Source organism: Aulonocara stuartgranti (genome assembly GCF_965226115.1).
Source record: "Aulonocara stuartgranti genome assembly, chromosome: 3".
NCBI classification, from domain to species: domain Eukaryota; kingdom Metazoa; phylum Chordata; class Actinopteri; order Cichliformes; family Cichlidae; genus Aulonocara; species Aulonocara stuartgranti.
Window position 1 is genome coordinate 32,338,015 of NC_138941.1, and position 24,195 is coordinate 32,362,209.

The following is a 24,195-nucleotide window of genomic DNA, read 5'->3' on the forward strand; positions in this document are numbered from 1 at the left end:
AATATTTTTTTCAGTAGAAATAATATTGGGGATTGTCAGAAAGGGAAAGGGTCATTGAACAGAAAGTAATACGATTTGTACAGAGCAGAACTTCATGGAACTGGTTTCATTTTATCGGAAGTGTCAATATTGATCAATCAAATCTTAGAGAGTAAAGACCAACGGTGGTTATGGCTTGTTTTGACACACTGACTCCATCTGAACTGAAAGCTATTTGCTGTGGTAGCCTCTGTACAGTTAAAAAAACAAGAACAACCACAAGCAGTTAAAAAATAGGATCGCAAACCATGCTAGTTGTTGGCTATCCTACAGTATCCAACCAAACATGACACTAATGTAATGAGGATAACGAACTGTATTCTAGTTTATTGAAATAGCTGAGTATTGTAATAGCATTTTGGACTTGAGCGCTGCTGGCTTTTCTCCGGTGACTTCATTGGTTTGAAGAACTGTCCTTGAGCAGTTTGGGGCCCTGTGGTCCATATTGTATAGCCCAATGTCTTTTAAATCCAGCTACACACACATATACGCACTCACACACCACACACCATTGGCTCTCAAAACTCTGGTGTTGATAAGGTCAGCCAGCAGTCATAGCGTCCGTTAGCAGCAGGTATAGGGTTACACGCGATTCCAACGTGACATTTAATAGCTACAAAAGCCTTAAACACAGATAAAGTATTTCATTTGAACTTGAACAAGAGAAGGATCATTTGAAGCTAATCATGCACGTTATGTCCCAGTTACAGAAATCCTCTTGTGACGATTTTAGCAGCTCAAGCACACACACAGAAGAAGGTGTAGTATGTATTACTATGCATGTCGCCATCACTATGCTCGGTGCAATGGTCGCCAAACACGCCCTTCATAAGCTTTCAACGTATCTTCTGGCTGATCCCCTGAAGAGCCATTTGGCCACGTCTCAGTGTGTCCTCAGTTTCCTTGGTGTTCAACAGGATGCCTCAGAGCTGCACTTTAGAAGGGTAAATTTAGACTCTTCCAACCTGAATGGTCAAATCAGTTTAGAGGTCAGGTTATGCTGAAATAGATTTTCACTAGAATCCAATATTTCACATTCGAAAAATCACACAGCACAACAAAAATGTCACAAAATGCATATTGATAATTTTTCTCCGCGCACCAGGCACAGCGGAATTGGTTCGGTTTGTCCCCAGTATATTTTTTTGCTTTCTTATGACCACTACTCATGCTAGGGCCTTTGTTTGGGTCCGAATTTTCTCCGGGACCCAGGTCAGATTCTTTTCAAATATTTATCTATTGGCAGTAGGTGCTGCGTCATCTCACAGTATGACCATTATGTCATTTGTTCTTCGTCTTCTTCAGTTTTACTGGCAGATGGCAGTTGGCAACCCATTTAATTGGGGCAGGTAGTTGTACTGTCCTTTAGTGGAAGAGAATGTAACTGTTCTGCCCATTACTCACGCCGGTCGCTTAGGGCAGCGGTCCCCAACCTTTTTTGTTCCACGGACCGGTTTATGTCCGACAATACTTATACCGACCGGCCTTTAAGGTGTCGCGGATAAGTACAACAAAATAAAACCAGTACCGGTACCAAAAAAAAGAAGAATTATTCATAACACACGGGAAAAGACCAAGGGAAACTGAGTTAACGATAAAAACCCTGAAAACCATAAATTTCACACCCGAGCCTCAACTCTCGCGGCCCGGTACCAAACGACTCACTGACCGGTACCGGTCTGTGGCCCGGGGGTTGGGGACCGCTGGCTTAGAGGACTAATCAGGTGGAACCAGATAACCTTCTACAGCACACCTATGTGCCACGGCACAGTGGTCGGGAAACACTGGTATATGCCGAGTCAAATAATTAACTCTCGGTCACTCTTTGTCCCTCCTTAACACTGTTATTTGAACAGACCAGTGTTGAAATGAAGGCACAGGTGGATGAAGCTGCAGTTCAGTGAAAGTTGACTAGACAGTTGGCCCTAGACGGCGATTTTATCATGACAATTAGATTAGGTTTTATTTATCTGGTAGATTGGAAGCCCCCGTGCGATCTGGGGGGGAGGACATGCCAAGATATGACTTGGTTAACACTAAAAAGAAACCATTCATTTCCACTGTGGATTACACTTCACCGTTGCCAAGCCAAGCTGGGCTCATCCTGGCATTTTTATTTTTCCTTTTCACAAGATGAAACGGTATAGCTAACAGTCATGATGTTACCCATAAGTAACACTCCCTTGAATGCAAGCACATGTTTCCAGGAATGTCCTCGGGATACAGTGAAGGTTCCTGATAGAGTCGTCAGGAAGGCCGACTGTGCCAGTTTAACTCCTTGCATTAAAGCGACGCGACTTGGCCGATCGATTGGCTTATTACTGACCTCCCCTCATCAGGGAGTGTGTTCTGCTTCCATCACGACCGCAGTCAGTTCTGTGGGGAGGATAATTGCAGTGTGCAGCTAACGGGGTGGGTCTCAAGTATCCCAGCACTGAGCCTGCTGCCAGAGGAAAACACATTGATCTCTGAAGGTGATGAAAAGGCTCTCTCTCAAAGGCCTTACTTCCTCTTCAGGAGCGTTCAAGCCTTGACACTGAACCGAAGCGAAAACGTGGATGATCCACGCACGCTTGCCAACCATAGTCATAGTCACGTCATGTGTCTTCTGTGACAAAGCTCTTGTTCGGTTCTGTAATGATTTTCAGTCCACGGAGCTGGGCGTTAAACGTGTCTGAGTGAGTGTACGTCTTTATTATGAGGTTACCTTTGAAAGACGACTGCAGGACTGTGCTAACTGGCAGTGTGCTGTAAAAAAGAAAAAAAAGTTTCACTTGGAGACTGTTTTCGGTTTTTTTTAGTGTGGCAGAAGGAGAGGGAGATGCATTTTTAATACCGGTCTCAGTCTGCTTGACGCAGCGTTAATGGAGCCTGCAGCGATAGACAGTTCCTCACATCCTAATGGATTGATTGGTTTAATGAACTGATAACTGGCATCTGGACAAACGCAGCGCAGAACCCAGCCAACGTACACACACCACATTCACATACACAGGCACAAAATTGCCTTATTCATCAGGGACGGATGGAGAAACGAATTCATTTCAAGCTGATAACAACATACCCTGACCACTGCTGAGGGTGTGCAGGGATGCTCCCGGAAAACATGCCTCATTAAAATAAAAAATAAAAAAATCAGGATCTGCTTTCTGCGTTGTAATGAATCCTGGTTCGTGTAATTAGTTTCCAATTGCTTCGTGGTGATATCTTGGGACTTTCTGACATTAACCAGTGGGCTGTTGGTGCTGTGAATTAGTTTGAACTTTAACGTAATAACAACACAACATGTTTTTCATGGCGTCTTGTAATTAATAATGACAGAACTGAGTTTCATTAGAGTTTATGAGGCGGGCGACGCTGTTCATTACTTCTCATGACTGTTCATTAGATTACATTTAGGCTGTAATCAGTGAGATGTTTTGCTTTACTGTAGCTTTACTGTCTTGAGTAGCACTCTGTAAACAAATCTATCTGCATCTAACAATAAATTTGTTACAGAGACAATACAAAGATGTCTGTGTAATGGCTTTTGATTGGCACTGAAATAGATACAGGAAATGCCCTGTAGCATTGCAATGGACTGGATAAATAAATACAGTGCTCACTGGAGAAGATTTTCTGCGGTGACAAAATGACTGGACAAAGAGAGGACAGTAAGTAAATGTAAAAATCAGACACAATGTGCCTCTCTTTTTGGGGCAACGAATTAAATATAATTGAAAATAAGTATTTAGGAAATGACTATAATCATCATATTTATTCAGTTGGAAATAACGATAATGAAGATATATGCCACAGAATCAGAGAATAATGTGAAATATCCTTTCAAACACTGTTTTTCTAGGTCGGGCTGGGATTTAAATGCGGGTCTGGGGAAAATTAAAATAGGCCCCCAAATTCTTTTGCAGAGTTTGCTGTTTATATGAAGTTGCCAAAAACCTTCAAGAAGCTGTTAAAAGGAAAAAAAATATAAAGAAGAAGAAGTAGTTGGGGTTTAGGGTTAGTAGCTTTGCACTCTCTAAACAAGTTAACAAACCTTTTTTTTCCTTATACCTACACGTGTTACAGTCCGCCGCTTATTTTTGGCTCGCAAGAAAAATAACCCCAACAGTTTGAAGGCAGTTAAAGAACCGCTACCATTAAACATGGCTGATAATAGGGTTGCTCTTTGAAAAGACGTAACTATACACGCTGACCATGCTGTAGTCTGTTCTTTGTATCAGATAGCAGGAATTTGGACCCTTGCCTCTCATTTCCAGGACTTGAACTTCTAGTGACACAAGTGAAGCTTGCTATGTGAATGTGAACTGCAAGCTGTACGTCAGAGTACGCACATCCAACCATTGGTACAGTTGGTATAATCCATGCAACTTTTCTGTTCTTTGAGTAAGCCATTAGACATGATAACGAGGGAGTCCACCTGACATGCTGCTGCTAATGTTTAGAGTGTAATATGGTCATTTTGGGTTTTGGAGCCTTTTAGTGCCTAACGACCTTCTCTTTGAGAAGAAGCTGTTTGTTTGACTTACTTATCTCTCTTAAACTGAACGATGTTGGGGAGGTGATGGGGTTCGTAAAGGTAGGTAGGGTCAATGAGAGTCCAAGGACTTCCTTCTGGGGCCAACTTAGCCGATCTCAAGTTTGAGAGGACTTTCCTATTTCACTCAACAATACCCGTGAGTGATGTTCCCAAGAGGGGTGTAAAACTGATGGAGAGACAATCCAGATCTTCATCTATCTTTTTGTACCACTCCGTTGACTCTTCAGAATCAGGTGTTTGTGTGAGGGGAGCACAGATGCACTTTAACGTTGGACTGCATCTGCGTAACCTCAAAGACTTCAGGGGTCAGTGCAGTAGTTCAGCAAGCTGGATTGAATTTGCTCAACGTGGCGCAATATGGAAGATCCAGATTATTAGAAATTTCGACGTGATCCTCACATGTGTCTGTCAGGTTTGACACTGAGCACTTTATTATTATTCTTTTTTCTTTTTTAGCTCAGTAAATCCGCTGACTTGAGGTTTTTGTGAGGAGCAGTCTTCTGCGTCTCTGTCTTTGCTTTTAGATTTTGCAATTCCCATTTCTGACAACAATACACAGATGAAGAGAGCAGTGACATTCATGGACAAGGATGATTGTAAAATCGTGCTTAAATTTCCATTTTTTTCTCCCTTGGACAGTGGACACATTGTTCCACGAATTAGCATTTCACGTATTGATTTATTCATTGTCATGCCGAGTAATGAGGATCTTGGATGAAGAATGTCTTCGTCTTTGCCAGACGTTTCCACAAAAATGTACTTGTAAAGTAACAGATGATTGTACAGTAGAAAGCCAGCTTTTGTGCAGCTTTAGTTCCTCTGACCTGGATACCCAGGAGTTGCCAGGTTTAATAAACTCATCCATCCATGTTGTGGTATTAAATGGACTATATTAAAGTCTGTTTTGACCAAATCCTCCTAAATCCTTGGAATGCTTTAGACATTGATCATAACAGTTGTGTTTTTTATTAGAAATATTCCGAACATTTCAATTCAGCTTTGAGAGCCAAGGTCTGAGGCTAGTTTGGGCCACACTGTGATATTGTAGTGTTTATCGACTCAACAATGAATCAGGCGCAACTTTAGTCACGATGGGACCTGACAGTCATGGCAAAGCCAGTGTCACTTAACATAACTGAACCAAATCCCACAAATTTTGTTCACGTCAGTTTCTGAATCATTCCCATCTGAAGTAGTTAGAAGCACTGAACTAATATGACATTTATATTGGACATTGTGTGGACATTATTATGAATAAACAGCAAGGTCAGTATGCCGTGCGTTTGGTATCCAAAGATTTGGCTGGTTAAAATTTAAATTTATAAGTAGTCTTAGAATGAGTCATGGACAAATGGCTTCATTACTGTGCAAAGTATTGAGCCACCCCTCAGTTCTTTATATTTTACTGACTCTCTTGTCATTTTTAAAGTGGTTTTGAGAAACAGTTCTGAAGGTCTTTCACAGCCTTTCTTTGGATATTTCTTTGAATTAATTTTCATTGGAGTGCTTGTACCTGACCATTTTCAGAGCAATGTTTTTCATTTGTTAAGCCAGTTAACACTGACCTTTGAACATTTTAAGCATAAAAGGCACCTAACTCAGTGGAAGAACCAGTCTCGTGTCAACACATAACAGACAACTTAGCAAAGAATTAATTTTAAACTGTATGCTTTTGTGGCAACCTGTCACAAAAGCACATGACTTGTTCCCATTTCTTTAGATGAGTCTATGAAAAATACCAAAAATGTCAAGATAAATTAGAGTTTGATAGACCAGTATGTAGGTAGATTTTGATCCATGATGTAGTACCATCTGGAAAGTGTGCAGAGAAAGTATACCTGGATAGAAAAGCACACTGTGGAAAATTATCAGTCTTAGATTGGCCTCCCCAGAGCCCAGACATCAACATTATTGAAGCAGTGTGGGACTGTGTTAACAGGGAATGGAAAAAAGGCAGCGAACATTAAAAGGAGATTTTTAAAATTAAAAGGACTTTTAATATCTTTCACGAAACCCGAAGAACTTTTCTTGAAGACTGAGAGAAAAGTTTGCGTGCTAGATTTCAGGCTTTTTCGAAAAATAAAAGTGGTCATACCAAATATTGAGTTTAAAGCCTATTAGAATTGTACAAACTCCTTATACACATTTGTCCTTATATACTTATACTTATATACTTATATACCAATTATGCTTTCAGATTTTTGCACTGTAGGTTCAGTTCAAGAAGGAGATCTTGCTTGTGGTATTAACAAACGAGTCTTTCAAAACGGGCGATTTTAGGCTTTTTCTATCTTTAACAGAAACCTTTGATGCATTTGAATGAACACTCAGAAGTACATTTTGCTTTCCTCTTTATTTGCAATTAAAGAGACCACAGCAAGTGACACAGACCATGTTGAAGATCAAAAGTTTTAAGCTTCACTCGTGATGACATTTTAACAAGGGGCATTATAAACTGTGTATGATTTCGGCCTGCAGTTTCAGAAAACATCTCAATTTGTTCACTGTACCCAAGCATGGTGCAACTAGGCTTACTGTGAAATCTAAAGCCAATTCTCGTCAAACTTGATTTACTTTGGAGGTTGAAGCTGGTACCCTGTTTGCTATTTCTGGCATAATTTTGACTTTTATTCTCAGGGATAGCTTTATTACTTTGAGAGGGAAGCTTTGAATGGTTTGATTATGTATATCAAGCTCAGTAACAATGCTGGTATTGTAAATGAGTCCGGCCGGGGCCTGGTTTACTTAAAACTGATTGATTTGGAGAGAAAGGAGAAACGGATTCTCTGTGCTGTTAGCTGTGCCGGACCAATCTGTATTTTATGGATGGTGGGCAGTGCTAAAAAGCAATTATGTTTCAATTCCATGAAGTATAAACAAGAAATTTATTATGTCAAACAATGCATAGCTTTGAAATAAGGTTGTAATGAATGGCATGAGCAGAATTATTCAAAAACAATATAGCCATGGCTTAAAACAGCATGTTTCACAATGCTGCCAATTACTTTTTTTTTTTTTTCCAAATAACTTTCGAATGACTAATAGTGTCAATATTTTGGACCAATAACACTCTGCGGGGTGTAAAAATCCCACACTGCGTTGTAAGAAAGCAGAAAATTGTTGTGCTGATGGTTTCATGCTGCTCTCACAGCTAACATGGTACCAATCAAGTCAGTTTATATCCATCAGTTTAGTCAATACAATGCCGTCGCTGCTGTAGAGAAGTGATTACCGTGTTAAAGCAGTGTTTCTGCTTTGACTGGCACTGTCTACAAATGACAATTTGACAATTTTAGTGAACAAAGTTACTTTTCACAGTATGTTTGATTATATCGCATATGCACAAAAACAAGGCTCAAGACCAAAACTGTTAATTTTTTAAAGTTTTTTTATGTTAACTGAAATTAAAAAACTTCTAGATTAAGATGCAAAAGCAGATTTTATATGAATATTTAGATTTTTGGTTTAGCAGTAGTGTAAATAGTTGAATTGTCTGTTGTCGCAGGTTAGTGAATGATATTTTCGATAAACTACTCTACTAGCCTAACAAGAACATGTAACCATTGATCACAGTCCACATGATGTTATCACCACAAGCTAAAGAAAGAAAAGTCGCTAGCACTAATTAGGGACATTTCTTTCGTTGACTGGCCAGGTCACACCGCTTGGCCTGTGTGAGTGTGTTTTTACCTCATATCAGAGGTTTGCTGGATAAGGATTTGGGTCAATATAGCTCATTGTTTAATTGGATTTTATGTATCAAAAACCATTCAATAAATTGTGTTTTTCAGACATAGCTTTGAGAGATATTTGCAGTTAAGGTAACAAAACTGAGATTCTCTTTGACCAGATTTCCTTTGAATGGTGGCGATTGATATTTAATGTTTTATTCTAACAGTGCTTTTGCAGCCATCTTGATTAGTGCATGCTGTGGTTAGTGCTAATACTCACAGTCAGTTGCTGTTTGTGTGTTAATGGTAAAAAACAGCAATAAGATGTTATGTCTGTCAGCTATCATTCTGCATTTGAATGGGATCAATGCAGAGTAATCGGATCAGTAATTGGAAATTAAACATAATCTGTTTGTTATAACATGTGGATTAACTGGGATAGTTGCAAATCTATTGTCATCTATTAAAAATCTGTCTTACATATGCATAAATCTAACTGACTGCTACTTGGTGGCAGTCTGCCCGTGTTTAGAAATTATTCTGCGATTATTGTCAGTTATTATCTGTCTGAGAGTGATTGCAGTCAGCCCGAGTCAGCCCATCGTTGTTTGGTTACCTCCTACCAGCTGATATGTACAATCACCTTGTGATCAAAGTGGCTGTCCGGAGGTTGAGGGCCCTGCACAGACAACATCTGGTTGGTCCGTAACGACCTTAACTACTTCCCAGCAGACACTGGGAAATCACAGTTTTCCTAGTCAAAAGGCAAATGCCATGCTGTTTATACTCTAGTGTGATTGAGACATGAGTAAGGTGCATCCATAAAGTGTAATGGTACATCACACAAACAGGGATATCAAGACAAAGCTATTTAATGTAGTGCACTTTTTGGCACTCTAGCTTTAGCTTAGTTTTTCAGCCCTCTTTGGACGTATTTGGTAAATTTATGGTCAGCTGAATAAAATAAGCTTGTAATTCATTATATAAAGATGTGAAGGGATCACCGCAACCATTAGGATAAATGTGAGTATATCTACAGTAGTCACTGAAAACAAACGGACTGACATTACCATCAGTGTAGCCTAGTAAAAAAACAAGCCAAACCGTAATCCCTGGTTGTGCATTGTGATGTGGCTCTCTGCTGCTTCCTTTCTCAAATATAAAAGCCACCAAATAACACAATGTAAAAACACAATATTCAACACCACAGGGCCCATTTTTGTTACGTCTGACCAAAATCTTCGCCTGGCCAAACATTTACTACGAACATTAAATTCACTCTGATTTATTTCACTTTCATTTTTAAAATCTGCTGTAAAGGTTTCAACAGATTGTTCGTAGTTAGTGACCCACGTCATGACATTCCCGGCCGCATTTTTTTCCGAAACCGCTGTACACGGGATACTGTGAGAAAACAGCGGGCCAAAACAATGTTTTTGAGCAAGAGTGATGTTTTGCCTTAACAGGCAGCCGAATGTCTCCCCTCGCCCTAGAATCCAGCTGTTGATTTCACTTTTTTAAAGAGGTTCTGGTCACTTTTTTTTGTCTTAAGGAAACTTGAATACATCTGAAAACGTGTTTGGACTGGCCGTTATAGACATTGTTAAGTTATCCTTTCATTAATGTTTCATAAACTGAAATATTGTTGTTGGCTTAGAGCACTCTTCACCAAGTTTTTCAGTGTATAGTCTGGATTCTATGGCGATATCTCCTTACAGCCTATAATCTGAATAAAAAATATTGTGATGAATATTAGGAATCATGATGATATCTAAAAATCGTGTAGAGTATTTCGTCTGGACCACACACTCCCACGAAGGCAGTATTTTCTTAAAGGTTGTCAAAAATATCCTACTGAAATCAGAAGGATGTCATCTTGTCGTACAGGATATTCCTCTCTGAGGTGTCATGTGTCATTTCAAAGTGAGCAATAATGAAGTGACTGCCAAACACAGTAAACCCCCTTCTGTTTCTTTTAAAATACAAACCTATGGAGAACCCAGGGTTGATATGAACCACAGTAAAGTGAGAGTCAGGCTCCACCTGTGGTTTCATTCCTTAAACTTTGCCTGGACCCTTCACTGGCAGCAGCTGACATTATCCTGGAAAGGGTTCAAAAGGAGCAAAGTTGGAAGTGGAGGCTGAGCCAAGCAGTGGTATCAAATTGAGCACTTAGCATCATACAAAGAGTTGTGCAACATAATCCTGCGTTTTGCACCCTAATGACACATCTGGAATGTCATAAATCAGCCAAACACAGCATAAACAGGATTTTTATTTTTGTTTTGCACCATACTTACAGGCATGCATCTGGTTTGCACGCAGGGTATGGAGGTCAATTTCAGCAATTTAGATTCGTAATTAGTATGATTGTTTTGCATACTTGCATACTTTAGCTGAACATGAAAGCCTAGCATCAAAGTCATTTCTTGGAGCACCTTTTAATGCCCAAATAATTAATTCTGTGCTGTGCGCTCTCTTCAGAAACTTTCACCAATTCTATTTATTTTGCTCAATTCAGTACAGTTTTATATACAGCACCAAATCAACAACAAAAAAACTGCCTCAAGATGCTTTATACTGTAACGTAAAGACCCTACAATAACACATAGAGAATTCCAACAATCAGACAAACCTAAATGAGCAAGCATTTGGTGACAGTGGGAAGGAAAAACCTTCTCTTAACAGGAAGAAACCTCCAGCACAACCAGGTTTAGGGAGTGGCAGCCATCTGATTGGGGGTGAAGGGAGGAAGACAGGGAAGAAGATCAATTATAACTAAAATTTAAATGCAGAGCAGTGTATAAATACATAGAGAGTGAGGATGAGGTGAATGTAGAAGAAACTCTCAGTGCATCATGGGAAACTCTCATCAGCATAACTGCAGTGTTACCTAGAGAGAGTTCAGAGTCACCCGAAATTGTTTCATGACTGTGATTATCTTGAACCTCTAACATGATGACTCAATGCATTTCTTTGATTAAATAGGGATTAAAAAAGAACTCATCAATTTATTGGCAAGATAGTGTGGCTGATATAGCGTCATCCATCCATCCTCTTACGCTTATCCTTTTCAGGGTCACCGGGGGGCTGGAGCCTTTCCCAGCTACCATAGGGTGAGAGGCGGGGTACACCAAGGGCAGGTCATCAGTCTTCCACAGGGCTAACGCATAGAGACAAACAACCATTTGAACTCACATTCACACTTATGGGCAATTTAGAATGACCAATTAACCTAATCCCACTAACTGCATGTCTTTGGATTGTGAGAGGGAGCCGGAGAGATTCCACGCAAACACGGGGAGGACATGCAAACTCCAGACAGGAGGGTGAAATCAAAGGATGATCTGATATCCTCGTGTTGGTGTTGTTCCCAGACCATCATGAAAATGTTGTTCCAGGTTCAACATTGCAAGTGACCAATCACATTGTTGTGACGTTATTCTTTTGCGCGCCAAGCCATTCGTGCATTTATGAAATTCCAATGTTGCAAGGACAATATCAATTCTGCTTACTGTTTATTAAAGGGTTACAGTTAGGGTCAGGGTCCGTTGATCGGCGGACAGAGGCGGTTTCACGCAGCTTTAGAACAGTTTTTTGTTTTACGCCGCTTTTTCCCGAAGTCGCAAAAGTATGACGTCACAACATTCTGATTGGTCACTTGCAATGTTGATCCTGGAACAACATTTAGTATGATGATCTGGGAACAACACCAACACGAGGATATCAGATCAACCGAAATCAAACTCGGGACCTTCTTGCTGTGCAGCAACAATGCTAATTACCACACCGTTGTGCTGCCAGATATAGCAATATCTGCATTTATAATGGCTGATAACGTTCTTCAGTCATGTTATGGCTGTTGACGTTGCATATTATATCCACCAGTGGACACGTTGCAGTTTCTCTGTTGGCAACACCCATGTTTGAAATACATAACTACACAGAACAAGTGTTAATGAAGTCTATCTATGTTTCTTGTGCCTGGAAAAAAATATCAGCTAATATATCAAAATATTGAATTTTTAAATATCGATAACAATATCGGTCTCAAAAATCCTATATCTGTCAGGTTTCTCAAGTTCTGCCTTTATAAAAACACTCCTTTATTATAGGAGTAGCCACTGATATGGCACGTTTTCCACTGCCTGAGACTGATGTTCACCCAGTTTGTTAAGTCAGAATTTGGATGTTTTTGAGGAGACACACTAGCCAGTGTGTTTGTTCACAGCTGCTAGTCAAGCGTAAAGAATACCACTGCATACAAACACACTTCTCCCGACCCTGTCACGCAAGTACTGTGACCGTCAGTTCCTCCCCCTTGAAGGCAACTCAGGCTGTTAATAAGTCATTCGAACTGGCACTAGAAATGAGTTTAGTTTAGATTTGTCATACCATTAGTCCAGAACCAGCACAGACTACAGTGGCCCTGAGTTAGGTAAGGTTAGTAAATTAATAGAAAATAATCAAACTGTCGATCCTGGCGGCTGTGCAATGCAAGTGAGAAGCTATATAAACATGGTTGCTTAATGTTTTAATGTTAAAAATGTTAAAATTCTGGCATTTTACTGTGGAAATGACAACAAAAAGCCAGAAACAAGAAAATTAGTTTTAGCGGCTGGTCTCATGAACAGACTAACATTATTACTTCAAAGTCATTTTATAAAGGAAATTAGAGATATTTACACTTTTTCTTCCTTTTTTTTGAAGCGTTACCTGTATTCAGTACGATCTAGTCAAGCCATCAACTTGTAAAACCTGGCTAAGCGTGTAATTGTTTTACTCCTCCAGCTGAGCTTTAGCAGCATGATAGTGTTGACAGGAAGATGGCAAACACAAACGCGCTAGTTAAGATAAACAAATTTCAAACCTGGGCATCCGTGCTGAAAGACAACCTTTAAAAGGAGAGAAAGAAATAAAATGACAGCATGAAGCAGACCTTGGAGTTCTTTCTTCCACCTCGACTTATGTCTACATATACATAAAACCTCAATGCTTAATAAGCAGTGAGGCTGGAACGTGTTTGGTTTTCCAATGTGAACTTTTCACATTGGAGGTTTTTCCTCACCCTGGTGTGTAAAAGTGAGAGCGAGAACACTTGTAGAATATGAAACTTACACAAACAAAATGACAATCGCATTCTTCTTCTTTTTTTCCAGGACCTCCGGGAAAGCGGGGAAGAAGAGGCCGTAATGGAGACCCTGGTATGCACATTTGTGTTTGTGTGTTTGTCTGAATCTGAATCGAGTTTTCTCAATCCAGAAACGTTTAAGGAATGATTCAGGAGGACATTAGCAAATCGTGCTGCAATCATGTAAAAAGTACACTGTATATCTGTGGAGGCCAAAATAGGTTATAGATGTGTAATTTGTGGCCGGTTGGTTTCAGCGTTCGCTTGGATTGTTTGAGCTGCAGTCGCTGCAGAAACACTGTATTTTCCCGGTAAAGCTGAGGGACAGAAAAAGTGATTGGAAACCTGGTGGAAGCTGCTGATGTCCGTGCTTACGCTCAGCGTGGATATGTTTATATGCTGTCCCGAGCTCAACCCCCACAAACTCAGCAGCGACTTGCTATAATGTAATCAGGATCTCCAGTCTCCCCCTCTCCCCTTCCTCAATCTGTCCCAGCTGAGGCCTCGGGCATCAGGGCCTCAGCTGGGACGTGTCACGCAGTGACAATCCCCGGCACGGGAAGTGTCACCTAAAATTGAATTCGCAGCGAGAACACGTACTTGGCGCCCAGCTCCGTCCACGCTCCGCTCACCTGATAGCGGGAAGTGATAATGGAATCTGGAGTGTGTCGGCCTTTTGGTCGAGAGCACAGAAAACAGAAAACACTTTGGAAAAAAAGTATTAGCTTTGCAAAAGGAAGGCAGAAAGACGGGGCGAAGCAAAGTCCCCAGCCTTAGTGAGGCAGACTGAAAAAGAACAGCTTTGGTTTCGTAGACAGAACCAAACACTGGAATTTGCACAGGAAGTCAGAGGAATTCAACTGAATCATTTGAGATCTGCTTGCTGAGTATTAGTATTTTTATTTCCTGTATTTTCAGTCGAATTAAGGCTCCTGCTTTTGTTTCGAGATGTGGATCTGCTATACGTTTCTTTCTTCTTTTATTTTTTCTAATTTGCAAATTACCATAGCGATCTTGCACACAGCCTGAAAGCCTTTAAAGATTTTAAAAATTAATAAATAAAAAAATAATAATAACAAAATGAGTTTACAGAAAGACAGCGGTCCAATGTTCCGGTTGGCTGCAGATCTGAGATACCGCCAGGCTTTGTTTATGCAGCGCTTAACCTCCCAATAAACATCCACCATGCCAGCGTAGTTTAAATGGCACCATTGTTCAGACACATTTTTTTTTTGGTCTCTGTTCAGCCAGAGCAAATGCGGAGAATGTGAATTGCTTCCTCTTGACAAATCAATTGGAAACAAGCAAGCAATCATGGCCACTCATGATGCCTGGGCTGGTGAGGTACAGCGGTCTATTAAGAATAGACAATAGGGAGCAAATGTAAGGACAGGCCCCGACATTCAGTAGAATATTTGCAAACCGAAGCACTGACTGGATTGAAGTATCTTGTAGGGAAACAGATACGTGAGGATGTTTTATCTACATCCTCACGTGCACGCAGCTTTGAATGCTCTCGGTGTAATTGCAGATTGACACGCAGTTTTAGTTCAGTCATTTCCGCTGAATTCCCCCAAATAGGACGTGTTTGACTTGCTTTAAAAAGTAGATTCAGCCTGAATCCCAGAGAAACGCTCAAAACAAACTGCACTGGGGAGAAACTGAAAAGATATTTAAGAGACATTATTTATGCGACTGAAGAAATGCAGTCCTTGATGGGCAGGGGCATGCTGAATTCTGCACCGTAAGCCTTCTGCAAATCCAATTTCCCTCTTTTAAGTTCTCAACTCTGGTGGATGTTGAAGGGGAGCATATTTAATTCATGATTCACTTTAACCAAAAGAAACTATGCCGTCGCGAGTTTCCCATAAATTCATGCTGAGGTGTTTTGCAGTTTACTCATCTACAAAGGTAGGAGGAAGATTTCACCCACCACTTGGCTCCGCTGACAGAAAGAACAAATAGGAAAAAGAGACGGTGATGTTTACCTATGCATTAAAAATGAATGGGATACTTCATTAGGATCTCTTGTTTGTTTACCGCTAACATATGGAAAGGAAAATTGTGGCAGGACAGTTTAGGATGAAGAAGGTTTTGTAGCATTGAGAAGCCACAGGCTCAGACTGTTCTAGCAGGTGGTCAATGCTGGAAAGTGTTAGACGTTTCCTCGCATATTTTTTCCCCGTTTGAATAATCAGGTCTGTGACTCCTGCGCTCACAAAAAAAAAGGAGGAATTGATGCTTGGATTAGGTGAGCAGTTCCACTTTACACACGGAAAGGTTGAACGTTTGTTCGAGTGGAAGTCACGGTGTGAGAACGGAAAGCCTTGGTGACTTTTACTGTGCATTATAAAAGACATGACACGCTACAGTGTCAGCTAATAGTGCTTTTTGATTTTACTCTGGCCGTCAAGAAGCTGTAACAGTTGTAGACCCTCAAACCTTTAAGGTGCCTGCTATGTTCTTTATTGGAAATTGTACCTTTTCTTTCCTTAAATCACACTTTTTTCTTTGATTTCTCATAATTACTAGCTGAAACACTTAAAAAAACAACAACAACATAGTGGTGCAGGTTTATTAAAAACTAAGTGGTCCACTGTAACTCAACGAGCCATAAAACAAACGAGCAGTGAGGCTCAAACACGCGGCTCCTTAAAATCCCCAGCTGTAGGAGCAATTTGCAGTGGTCATGAAGAAGAAGCGTTCAAGGACATAGGAGAAAAAAAACCCTATTTCAGTGTTAAAGCAGCTGGGTACCGTTTTAATAAGAACCTGAAGACCTCAAATGATTTGCAGGGTTCTGGGGAGCCCTGAAGTGCGCTGGCACCGAGTCCTTTGAGCAGCAGTAATTGGGCAAAAGACGAGTGTCACCTCACAAAAAAAAAAAAGTGCGGGTATTTCTTTAACAAGCACACAACCTCTTGTAGCAGTGAAATCGGAGCTACTCGCAAATGTAAAATGCGATCACCAGGCCTGGTGACTGTTGTTGGCCCCACCGCGGTATGGTAAATAGCTGGGAGTCTTTTGTTCTCTGCTGTAAGGTAGAAAGATTACTGAAAGAGGCCGTCTTTCTCCCATTCCTCATCGTCAGTGAACGCATCGCGGCAAAGATGAAATGTGAAGACGGTCCTATCCAAAAAAATAATTCTCAGCTAGAGGCTGATTTCTGTTCTTAGTAATTCTGGATAAGTGGTTCCAGTGGAATATTGATGATCTGTGTCTGTTTGATCGCTGATTGAAAACACACTAACCAGGGATTTTTCCTCTCTCTTTTCAGGACCTCCTGTAAGTATGCCTGCTTCACATCGTTTGTGATGACCCCGTAAAGGTAAAGGCAGAGCAAAAGACATGCACAGAGGTGCAGACAGCATGCCGCTGTGTAAGGTATAAGATTACAGGGGAAAAGGCACATGCAGGGGCACGCGACAAGTGCAGGTTGGGATGGTATGTGTGCTGCAAAGAGCAATTTGTGTACAAGAAAAAGAAATGCAAGCAAGAAGAAGAAGGAAATGTTTGATATTTTAGGAAAGAAAGAACCAGGTGAGGTTTATACTTCAGGCTCTCAGGAAATAATCCTGCACATAATCCTCCTTAAAACAATTACACTGGGTTTAAACGCTGATATTTAGCATTGATTAAAGAAACGAGATGTAACGTGTTAATTAGGGAGTTTTGAATGATGGAGGCTTCACTATGTTCGCTCCCAGTCTTTCCCCTAACATAAGCTAAACATCTATGCAGATTTAGCTGATGGACATAACTGTGCTATATCATTTCATAATGTATCTTTGATAAGTTGCCTAAGTGCTATTTCTGAAATGCACTTTAAGGACAAAGTTACTTTTTCAAAAGTGTTTTTTTTTTTGCTGTTTATGTACCGGTAAAAGATAACAAATCACAACACACTTGCTGACAGAAATTTCAGCAGCTGTCTCGCTGACTTATTAAAATAAACTCTTTATCACTGGCTTACCCCTATGAGGCACCCTCACCCGTCATCTGCGCAGCCTGCTTTATAAAATTCTCGCTACCAGCATCTGTCCCTGCCAGCGCCCTGAACCCGAAGAGATTATCTCACCTCATTACACCGCCGGGTGATCGCAGATTCGCTCGTCTTTCAGATGGAAAACCTCAGAGTTTCCCTAAAGATGAAGAGAGAAGCATACATACATACATAATCGCCAGAGCTTGTGACAGTTTGCAGCAAAAGCAGGTCAAGCGGGTACTCTGTGTGTGTCGGTGCGTGTGTGTGTGTACATGCGCGTGAGCTCTGTTAAAATTTTTTATATTCCAGAAGGCTGGTGTGATTGAATAGGTATAATAGTGTGTGCCGACTGAGCTGTAAAAGCTGTAAGTTAATCCTCCGAGCCTTCTCAGACGCTCGCTCCCGGGGTTCTGGGACATAAGTAAATGCAGGTGGTCTTACTTCTCAGCCCCTCGCGCCAGGCCTTAGATCTGACAAATAAAATCATACTGTGATGTGTCTCAACAGTTGATCGGAGTCCCAGAAGCGTCGCTGAAATGTTCGTGCAGTAGGAGACGGTGGATTTGCCAATAAACGTATGGGATGCTGCTATTACTTTATCTTTATTTAGGCCTTCATTAGGATGGTTCTTTGAGTGAGACAGTGAATCTGCTGTGCATGAGTACCTGACAGTGTTCCAGCTGTGGCCAACAGGTCACCTTCTGATGAAGTCATTTATAGGTAGCACAACGTGCTCTAAATGTTTGGTAGGGGTCCAGCTTTTATGGCTCCGAGGGGGAAAAAAAGCTGTGATCTGGCAATGACTCACCCACTGCTCACCAAATCTGTTTCTGAAATAAAAAAAGCCCATTCTGGTGTCAGTGATCTCATATGGGTCTTTTTTAACATCTGGTATGGCCAACCGGAGGATGGCAGGGGACACGTCGGCATGAATATTCAGCAGTTCCCGCTATAACTCTGGGAACACTGCGTAAATTGTACACAGCCCTCGGAGCCAAACAAACCGACCGCTGCAGAAGTCATTACAGATCTATGTGCCTTAATCGTTACTAAGCTACCGATGAACGCACGGGGACCGGCGGTTTGCAGAGACAGAAAGAGAATAGGTCTCCTCAATCAAAAGTCATCAGGGAAGATCTTCTTTGGCGGCTCCTGATTGCCTTCAGATATGGAAAAGCGATTTTCGTTGTTTTGATTTCCTCGTCTTTTTCCAGAGCCTGCGCGCATTCGTCAGCTTTCACGTCGCAGACTCAATTGTCCAGCGACGTGCTGCTGGAGATCTCCTGTTATTCTCCAGACAGATTGGAAAAATGTTCAAATGAGACACCTTACAGATGATTTTCAACTGAGAGTACTTACACGAGGAGCGATTTGCCCGTCCTTGCCACCGAAACCCGAAAAAATTTTCTTTTTCGGTTACCGCACATTAATATTCTCTGGGGTGGTGGTGGAGGGGGGTGGGGGTTCTTCGAATTGACAGCTGAGGCGAAGTTATCATGTCTTTCCTACTTGGTTTTTTTATCTTTTCTCATCTTTCTGTGCCTCTGAAAAAGCCGCTTCATGTCAAAACATCAACCCCGAGCGCTCGCCACTCCGTGTGCACACCATTTAGTGCCAATCAAGCATAAAACACCATCCCTGAGGCTGCAGTCAAGTACCCACTAACACCCTCCACTGTGTGTATCTGTGTGTGCATGAGTGTTTTTTTTCTCAGCACAAACTGAATGCCATACTAAATTAAAATTATACAGTCAGAGAGAGAAAGTAGCACGCTTTGAAATCTGGTCAGAAAGACGAGGGGAAATATTTGAAAGCGATACAAAAACTGGGAACATCAAACCAACTTCAGCTCATTTAAGCGTGTCTGTGTACCACAACGAAATCTGCGGCCAAGCAGGGCTACAGTGCAGCCATGAGGTAAATAAATCTGGTCGTGTCTGTATTTGACAAGAGGTTTCCGCCTCCCCGCTTCATCTGCGCGCAGATTCCAGCGCTGCAGGTTGGAGCTGATCTGTCACAATCTATGAATTATGCAGTCACGGAGCAGGGATTAGAGGCGATGTTGGGGTGAAGCAGAGGAGTCCGGGCGCCCTCAACTCTTCATCCTTCATCTGATATGCGCTGCGGCTCCACACCTGTTAATAAAACATCTTCCAGCTGGAGTTTGATGACTTCTGCCATGCAGAGGAGGAGACGTTTGTGGAGGAAGCCTTGCATTCTCACAAGTCGTGCTCATTTACACTTTTTGCTGCGTTGTGGGGTTCTGTATGCTTAAAACTAAGCGTCCACTAACAGCCGTAGCATCACAGGAGAGGCCGGAGCGCAGACAACACACAGGCTTTGGCAGGGAAGAGAGTCCCGCCAAGAGCTGAAAGTGGATCTATCGGACATGACAGCGTTTACTTGGACTCATAAGGGCAGCGGTGCTTGAACAAGCCTACTGGCACTGGATGTGACAACATTGAGAGTTTGACCTTTTCGACGTTAGTCCTCTGCTCACGCTGTGCCCATCAGCGGCGCTTGTTTGTCAGTAAATGACGACGTGCAGCTCTCGGGCCAACCGAGTCGCGTACTTTGGCTCGCTGAGCAAGCCGAACACTCACAGGGATGACTGGATGTAGCGCTGAAGGAGCGCCGAATGAATGTTAAGCTCGCAATTTTAGAGAGAGAGAGAGAAAAAAGCTTGACAACTTTGTGATTGAAAGGAATTTTCCTCCTGCTCACAACATCAAATGATGAGAAATATAAAAGCAGTCAGTGTGCGGTTCTGATCGAATCAGCAGAAGAAGCGAAAGAAACACTTTTCCAAGTGGAGCCTTGTCCGTTCCTCAACATTTCATGTCCGCAACAAGAATTTTGTGGGTCAGAAATTTGCTTACGTATTGCACATGGAAAAATTTGGCCTGCACATTTGGCTTTTCATGCTGACAATTTGTGTTAAAGCTGTTTAAATGCCTCTCTCCTCGGGAATGATGAGATCCTGCGGGAGGGAGGATCTCCTCCCTGTATAATTTGATACCACTTAAACAACGCACACACACATACGTAAATATATAACCAGTCGCACTATCGGCTTCCTCAGTTCACAGAGTCCCTGCTCCCACAAGAACATCCAAACACATAACAACAAGCATACACACACACACACACACACACACACACACACACACATAACACATTAAAGTCATCTTATGCCGGCTAATTGTGATACACTGTGGATATAGGAACCAGATGCCATTCCCAAGTCAGTTTTCCAGTGTGGTTTTCCTATCCCTGCCTAACCTCTGCGTCCAGATTCCCCCGACGAGCACCAGCCACTTGTGGTCGTTCGTCCCTGCCCATTTTGCTCTGATTACTCACATCTCTGTCCTCCATTAGCTTCCCGCCTTGAAGAAAAGTTCCCCTGGGGCCCATGCTCGTATGATTGAAGGTTCCCATGCAGAACTAGCAGATGGAGGTGTACATGTTTGCACTGGATGTCCTTCTGTGTATTGGAGCTTTATGCACAATCGAACCAGAGCGTGCTGCAGATTCTAACACCAGCGATTCAGTATAATTGCAATGTCAAAAGGGAACTTTTGCAGTGCGGAGAGCAAATGCTGAGAGCAGCAATGCTGTATTCGTTTCTTTCCAAGCTGCAAAAGAACTCATAGATTTGGAGTAAACTGACTGGTACTTATAAAGCGCTTTTCTACTTCGCTCAAGTGCCTCATACAACATTCACACAAGCACTTTTTTCTACATTAAGTGCGTTCTGTCTGACATTCACACTCCAATGAGCGCATCAAGAACAACTTGGGATTCAGTGTCTTGCACAAGGATACTTTGAATGACCTGCTCAACCTTTAAAGCTGTAGCCATCCCAGAAGTAAAAGATAAATTAGGAATCTGAAGTATAGCAATTTTATCCCAGCAACTAAACAAAAACGTTGAATTATTGCTTGAAGTCAGTCGGATTAAATTTGATTCTGACTTTTCGGTTTCAGTCCAGGTTCAGCCCTTTCGAACGCTTCACTGTGGCCCTCCTCCCACTCACCCCTCCTCACCTGCCCCCTCTTCACCCATCAACACTTGGTGCCCGGAGGATAGCTTCTTAACTTCCTGTGTACACATGTTTATTGATATTGTGCGGCTGTGTGAAAGGAGCGCGCCTGTAAAGAAGAAGTTGTAAAAGCGGTAGTTGTTTGCCTGTGCTCTCGGAGATGCCAGTGCTCCAGGGTGAGATGATTGGATCCATGTGGCCGGTAGTTCAGGCTACAGCAACTGCTGCCAGCCCAGTTGGCCCCGCTTCCACAAAAAGAGGATATTAGCTCAGTTTGATGGATTGATTTTTCTGAACCTCGATAAGTTTAACAGGTCACCGCGATGAAAACGAATACAACCGAGTCCAGACAGAGGTTGCACGCACATCTCTGACTTTTTGCACCTCGTCGGATTATGCGGATTGTCTCGCAAGATTGTACAAGCAGCTCGCGGCCAAAACCCACGAGAATCGTTTTGCTCGTGTCAACAACAGCTAAAGCTGTGGACGCGAGCCAGCCCCTCGCCTCGTGCTGCTTTCATCCATCATGTTTTGACTAAATTATATTAGAAGAGGAATGTGAAGAATGGATATTCGGTGTCCTGACTTCTATGCAAGACAGCTCAAAATTAGCCTGACAGAAAAGATGTACTTTTCAGTTTGTGTGCTGCTGCGGCTTGAGCATGGACATTCATAACGAATGACAGGTTAAACTGCTTACTTACTGATTGTAGGGAAATGAAAAAAGAAATATGTGAGGAATAACAACAAAATTGCATGATTTGTGTATTTAAATCTGTCACTGCATTCCAGATCAGGCCAAGATTTATAAACACCAAAATTAGAGATATAAAAGGGGACTATTATAGAAACAATGCACATAAAAGCTTCCGCGGTGGTTGAAACCGTATCATCATCATCACATAATTTCTTTGACATGAAAATGGAACTAAAGAAATCAAATTGACTTATGAATAAATTAGGGGGTCAGCTAATGAGTGTGTAAGTGACACAGGGTCGAAATGTATCAGAACACAGAGCACTAACTGGCGCTCTTCCATTAAGGTCAGTGCCCTATTTACTGGTTTTAAGGAACCAGCAGACGGGTCTTCCTTCACCTTCTCCACCAAGTTTCATGAAAACTGGCTCGACAGGCCTAAGCCGCAGTCGAACAGATGAAAAGCTTTCTGGAGGGACATTGCGCAATCTGTTCACTTCTTAGTAATCACCATTGCAGGAGGCGCATATGAAATATACCTCAGTGCCAGAACTGTTTTATTGAACATCATTTACTCTTTCCATCTAATATGAAGTGAAGTCAGTTACATTGTCAGATTTAAATGACAGTGTTCTCCATGTTGCTTGTGGGTTTGGCCTCAATTCACTTTGCCTTTTTATATTTCCCCGCAGACCTTTCCATATTTCTCTCCCACACTTTTTTTTAAAGGTGGCAGGGCTTTCCTCGTGCAGGCCTTTGCAGGAGAGAGTGGTCTTGGTTTGGCTTCGAATGAGAAGCTAGACATGTGTCTGGACAGGAAAAAAAAAAGAAGCTTAATCCTGATCCAGTGGTCCACCATAAACTTGACAATATCATACATACAGGATGTTCTGTTACAAATCATCTCAAGATGGAAATTTGACATAAGTTTGCCCAGCACTGAGCAGCAGATGATGTGAGGCTTACCGTCTGTATGATATGTGTCATTTTCAATAAGTGGATAAGAGCTTCTGCTTTGGGGTGGCTGCATTCATCAGCTCACATATAGAGGACATGTTTAGTGTTTTGGACGGCCCGCGTGGGGAGTAATCTTGATCGCGGAAGAGATTTTTATGGGAAATAACTCAGAGAGTATGCCAGATTCACACAAAATATGGGAAAAAAACAGAAAAAAGTGAATACGGCATAAACAGATGCGCAAGAAAAGTAATGCTTTTAGGTGACAAAGAGAAAAGTCTTTCATTGAAGTAAATACATACATAAAAATTGACTCTGTTTTCTGAATTAAAGATCTTAAAATCCCCAAAGAGCTGTTTCTTCTTCTTAAAGCTTGATTTTATGAGCAATAATGAAACCTCCTCTAAAACTCTTTGTGAGATACTGTGTTTGAGTAATGTACAATTCAGTGTTTTCTGCTGGATATTGCATTATTTCTCCAGGGTTATTTGGCTTCAGGATATAAAATGATGCATTCAGGCTGGTTTATAGTGACGTTTCCAAAGCATCTGTATCTCTCTCACTGTTGTAAAGCTTAACCAAAGAAAAACTGCATTAAACTGAGCAGGAGGTTATTACTGCTCATGAAATGAAGCTCTTTTAAGATTTTCATCCAAAAATCCATTTTCTTCCTCTTATCCAGTTCAGTGTCGCAGGGCAGCTGGAGCCTATCCCGACGGCCAAAGGTCAGGCTTTACACCAGTGTTTGGGTTGTTACTCAAGGAAAGCAATTGTATTATATTAATACTACACAATACTAATTAATAATACAGCACATTACTTTATTATTCACAGGAGAAAGTGATTTGTTACTGTACTGGTTACATTACTCTCTTGACACTCCGAAAAATGACCCACACACCTTTACAAATCCCTATCATAATGAGGACACACGTACTATCTTTCTTTTGGTATTTACGTATGAACACGAAGCTGGAAGTCATCCCAAAGAGCTTTCAGAGCGATCTCCACGGTGATTCTACTTCAAAAACTTGAACAGGTAGAAAAGGAGGCTACAAGTCTGACAAATCATCGCTACTTTTGTTACCTGTTGAAGTTAAGGCTCTGGCTGCTGGTCTGGGGTTAGCATCCAC

General features: G+C 41.6%; 1 protein-coding gene across 3 annotated transcripts in view; it reads left to right on the forward strand.

Moving 5' to 3' along the window:
• Positions 1-24,195, forward strand: part of col25a1 (collagen type XXV alpha 1 chain) — a 152,997-nt gene that overhangs the window by 71,469 nt on the left and 57,333 nt on the right. For 2 of the 3 annotated variants that reach the window (XM_082527623.1, XM_082527624.1), the window contains exon 1: positions 24,030-24,101. Coding sequence is in view for 1 of the 3 variants with exons in the window: in XM_082527625.1 (XP_082383751.1) it covers positions 13,410-13,462 (53 nt within the window). In the remaining 2 variants the exon portion in view is untranslated. Of the gene's footprint in view, positions 1-13,409; positions 13,463-24,029; positions 24,102-24,195 lie in introns of those variants that run through there. The other variant, XM_082527625.1, reaches the window with a different exon arrangement.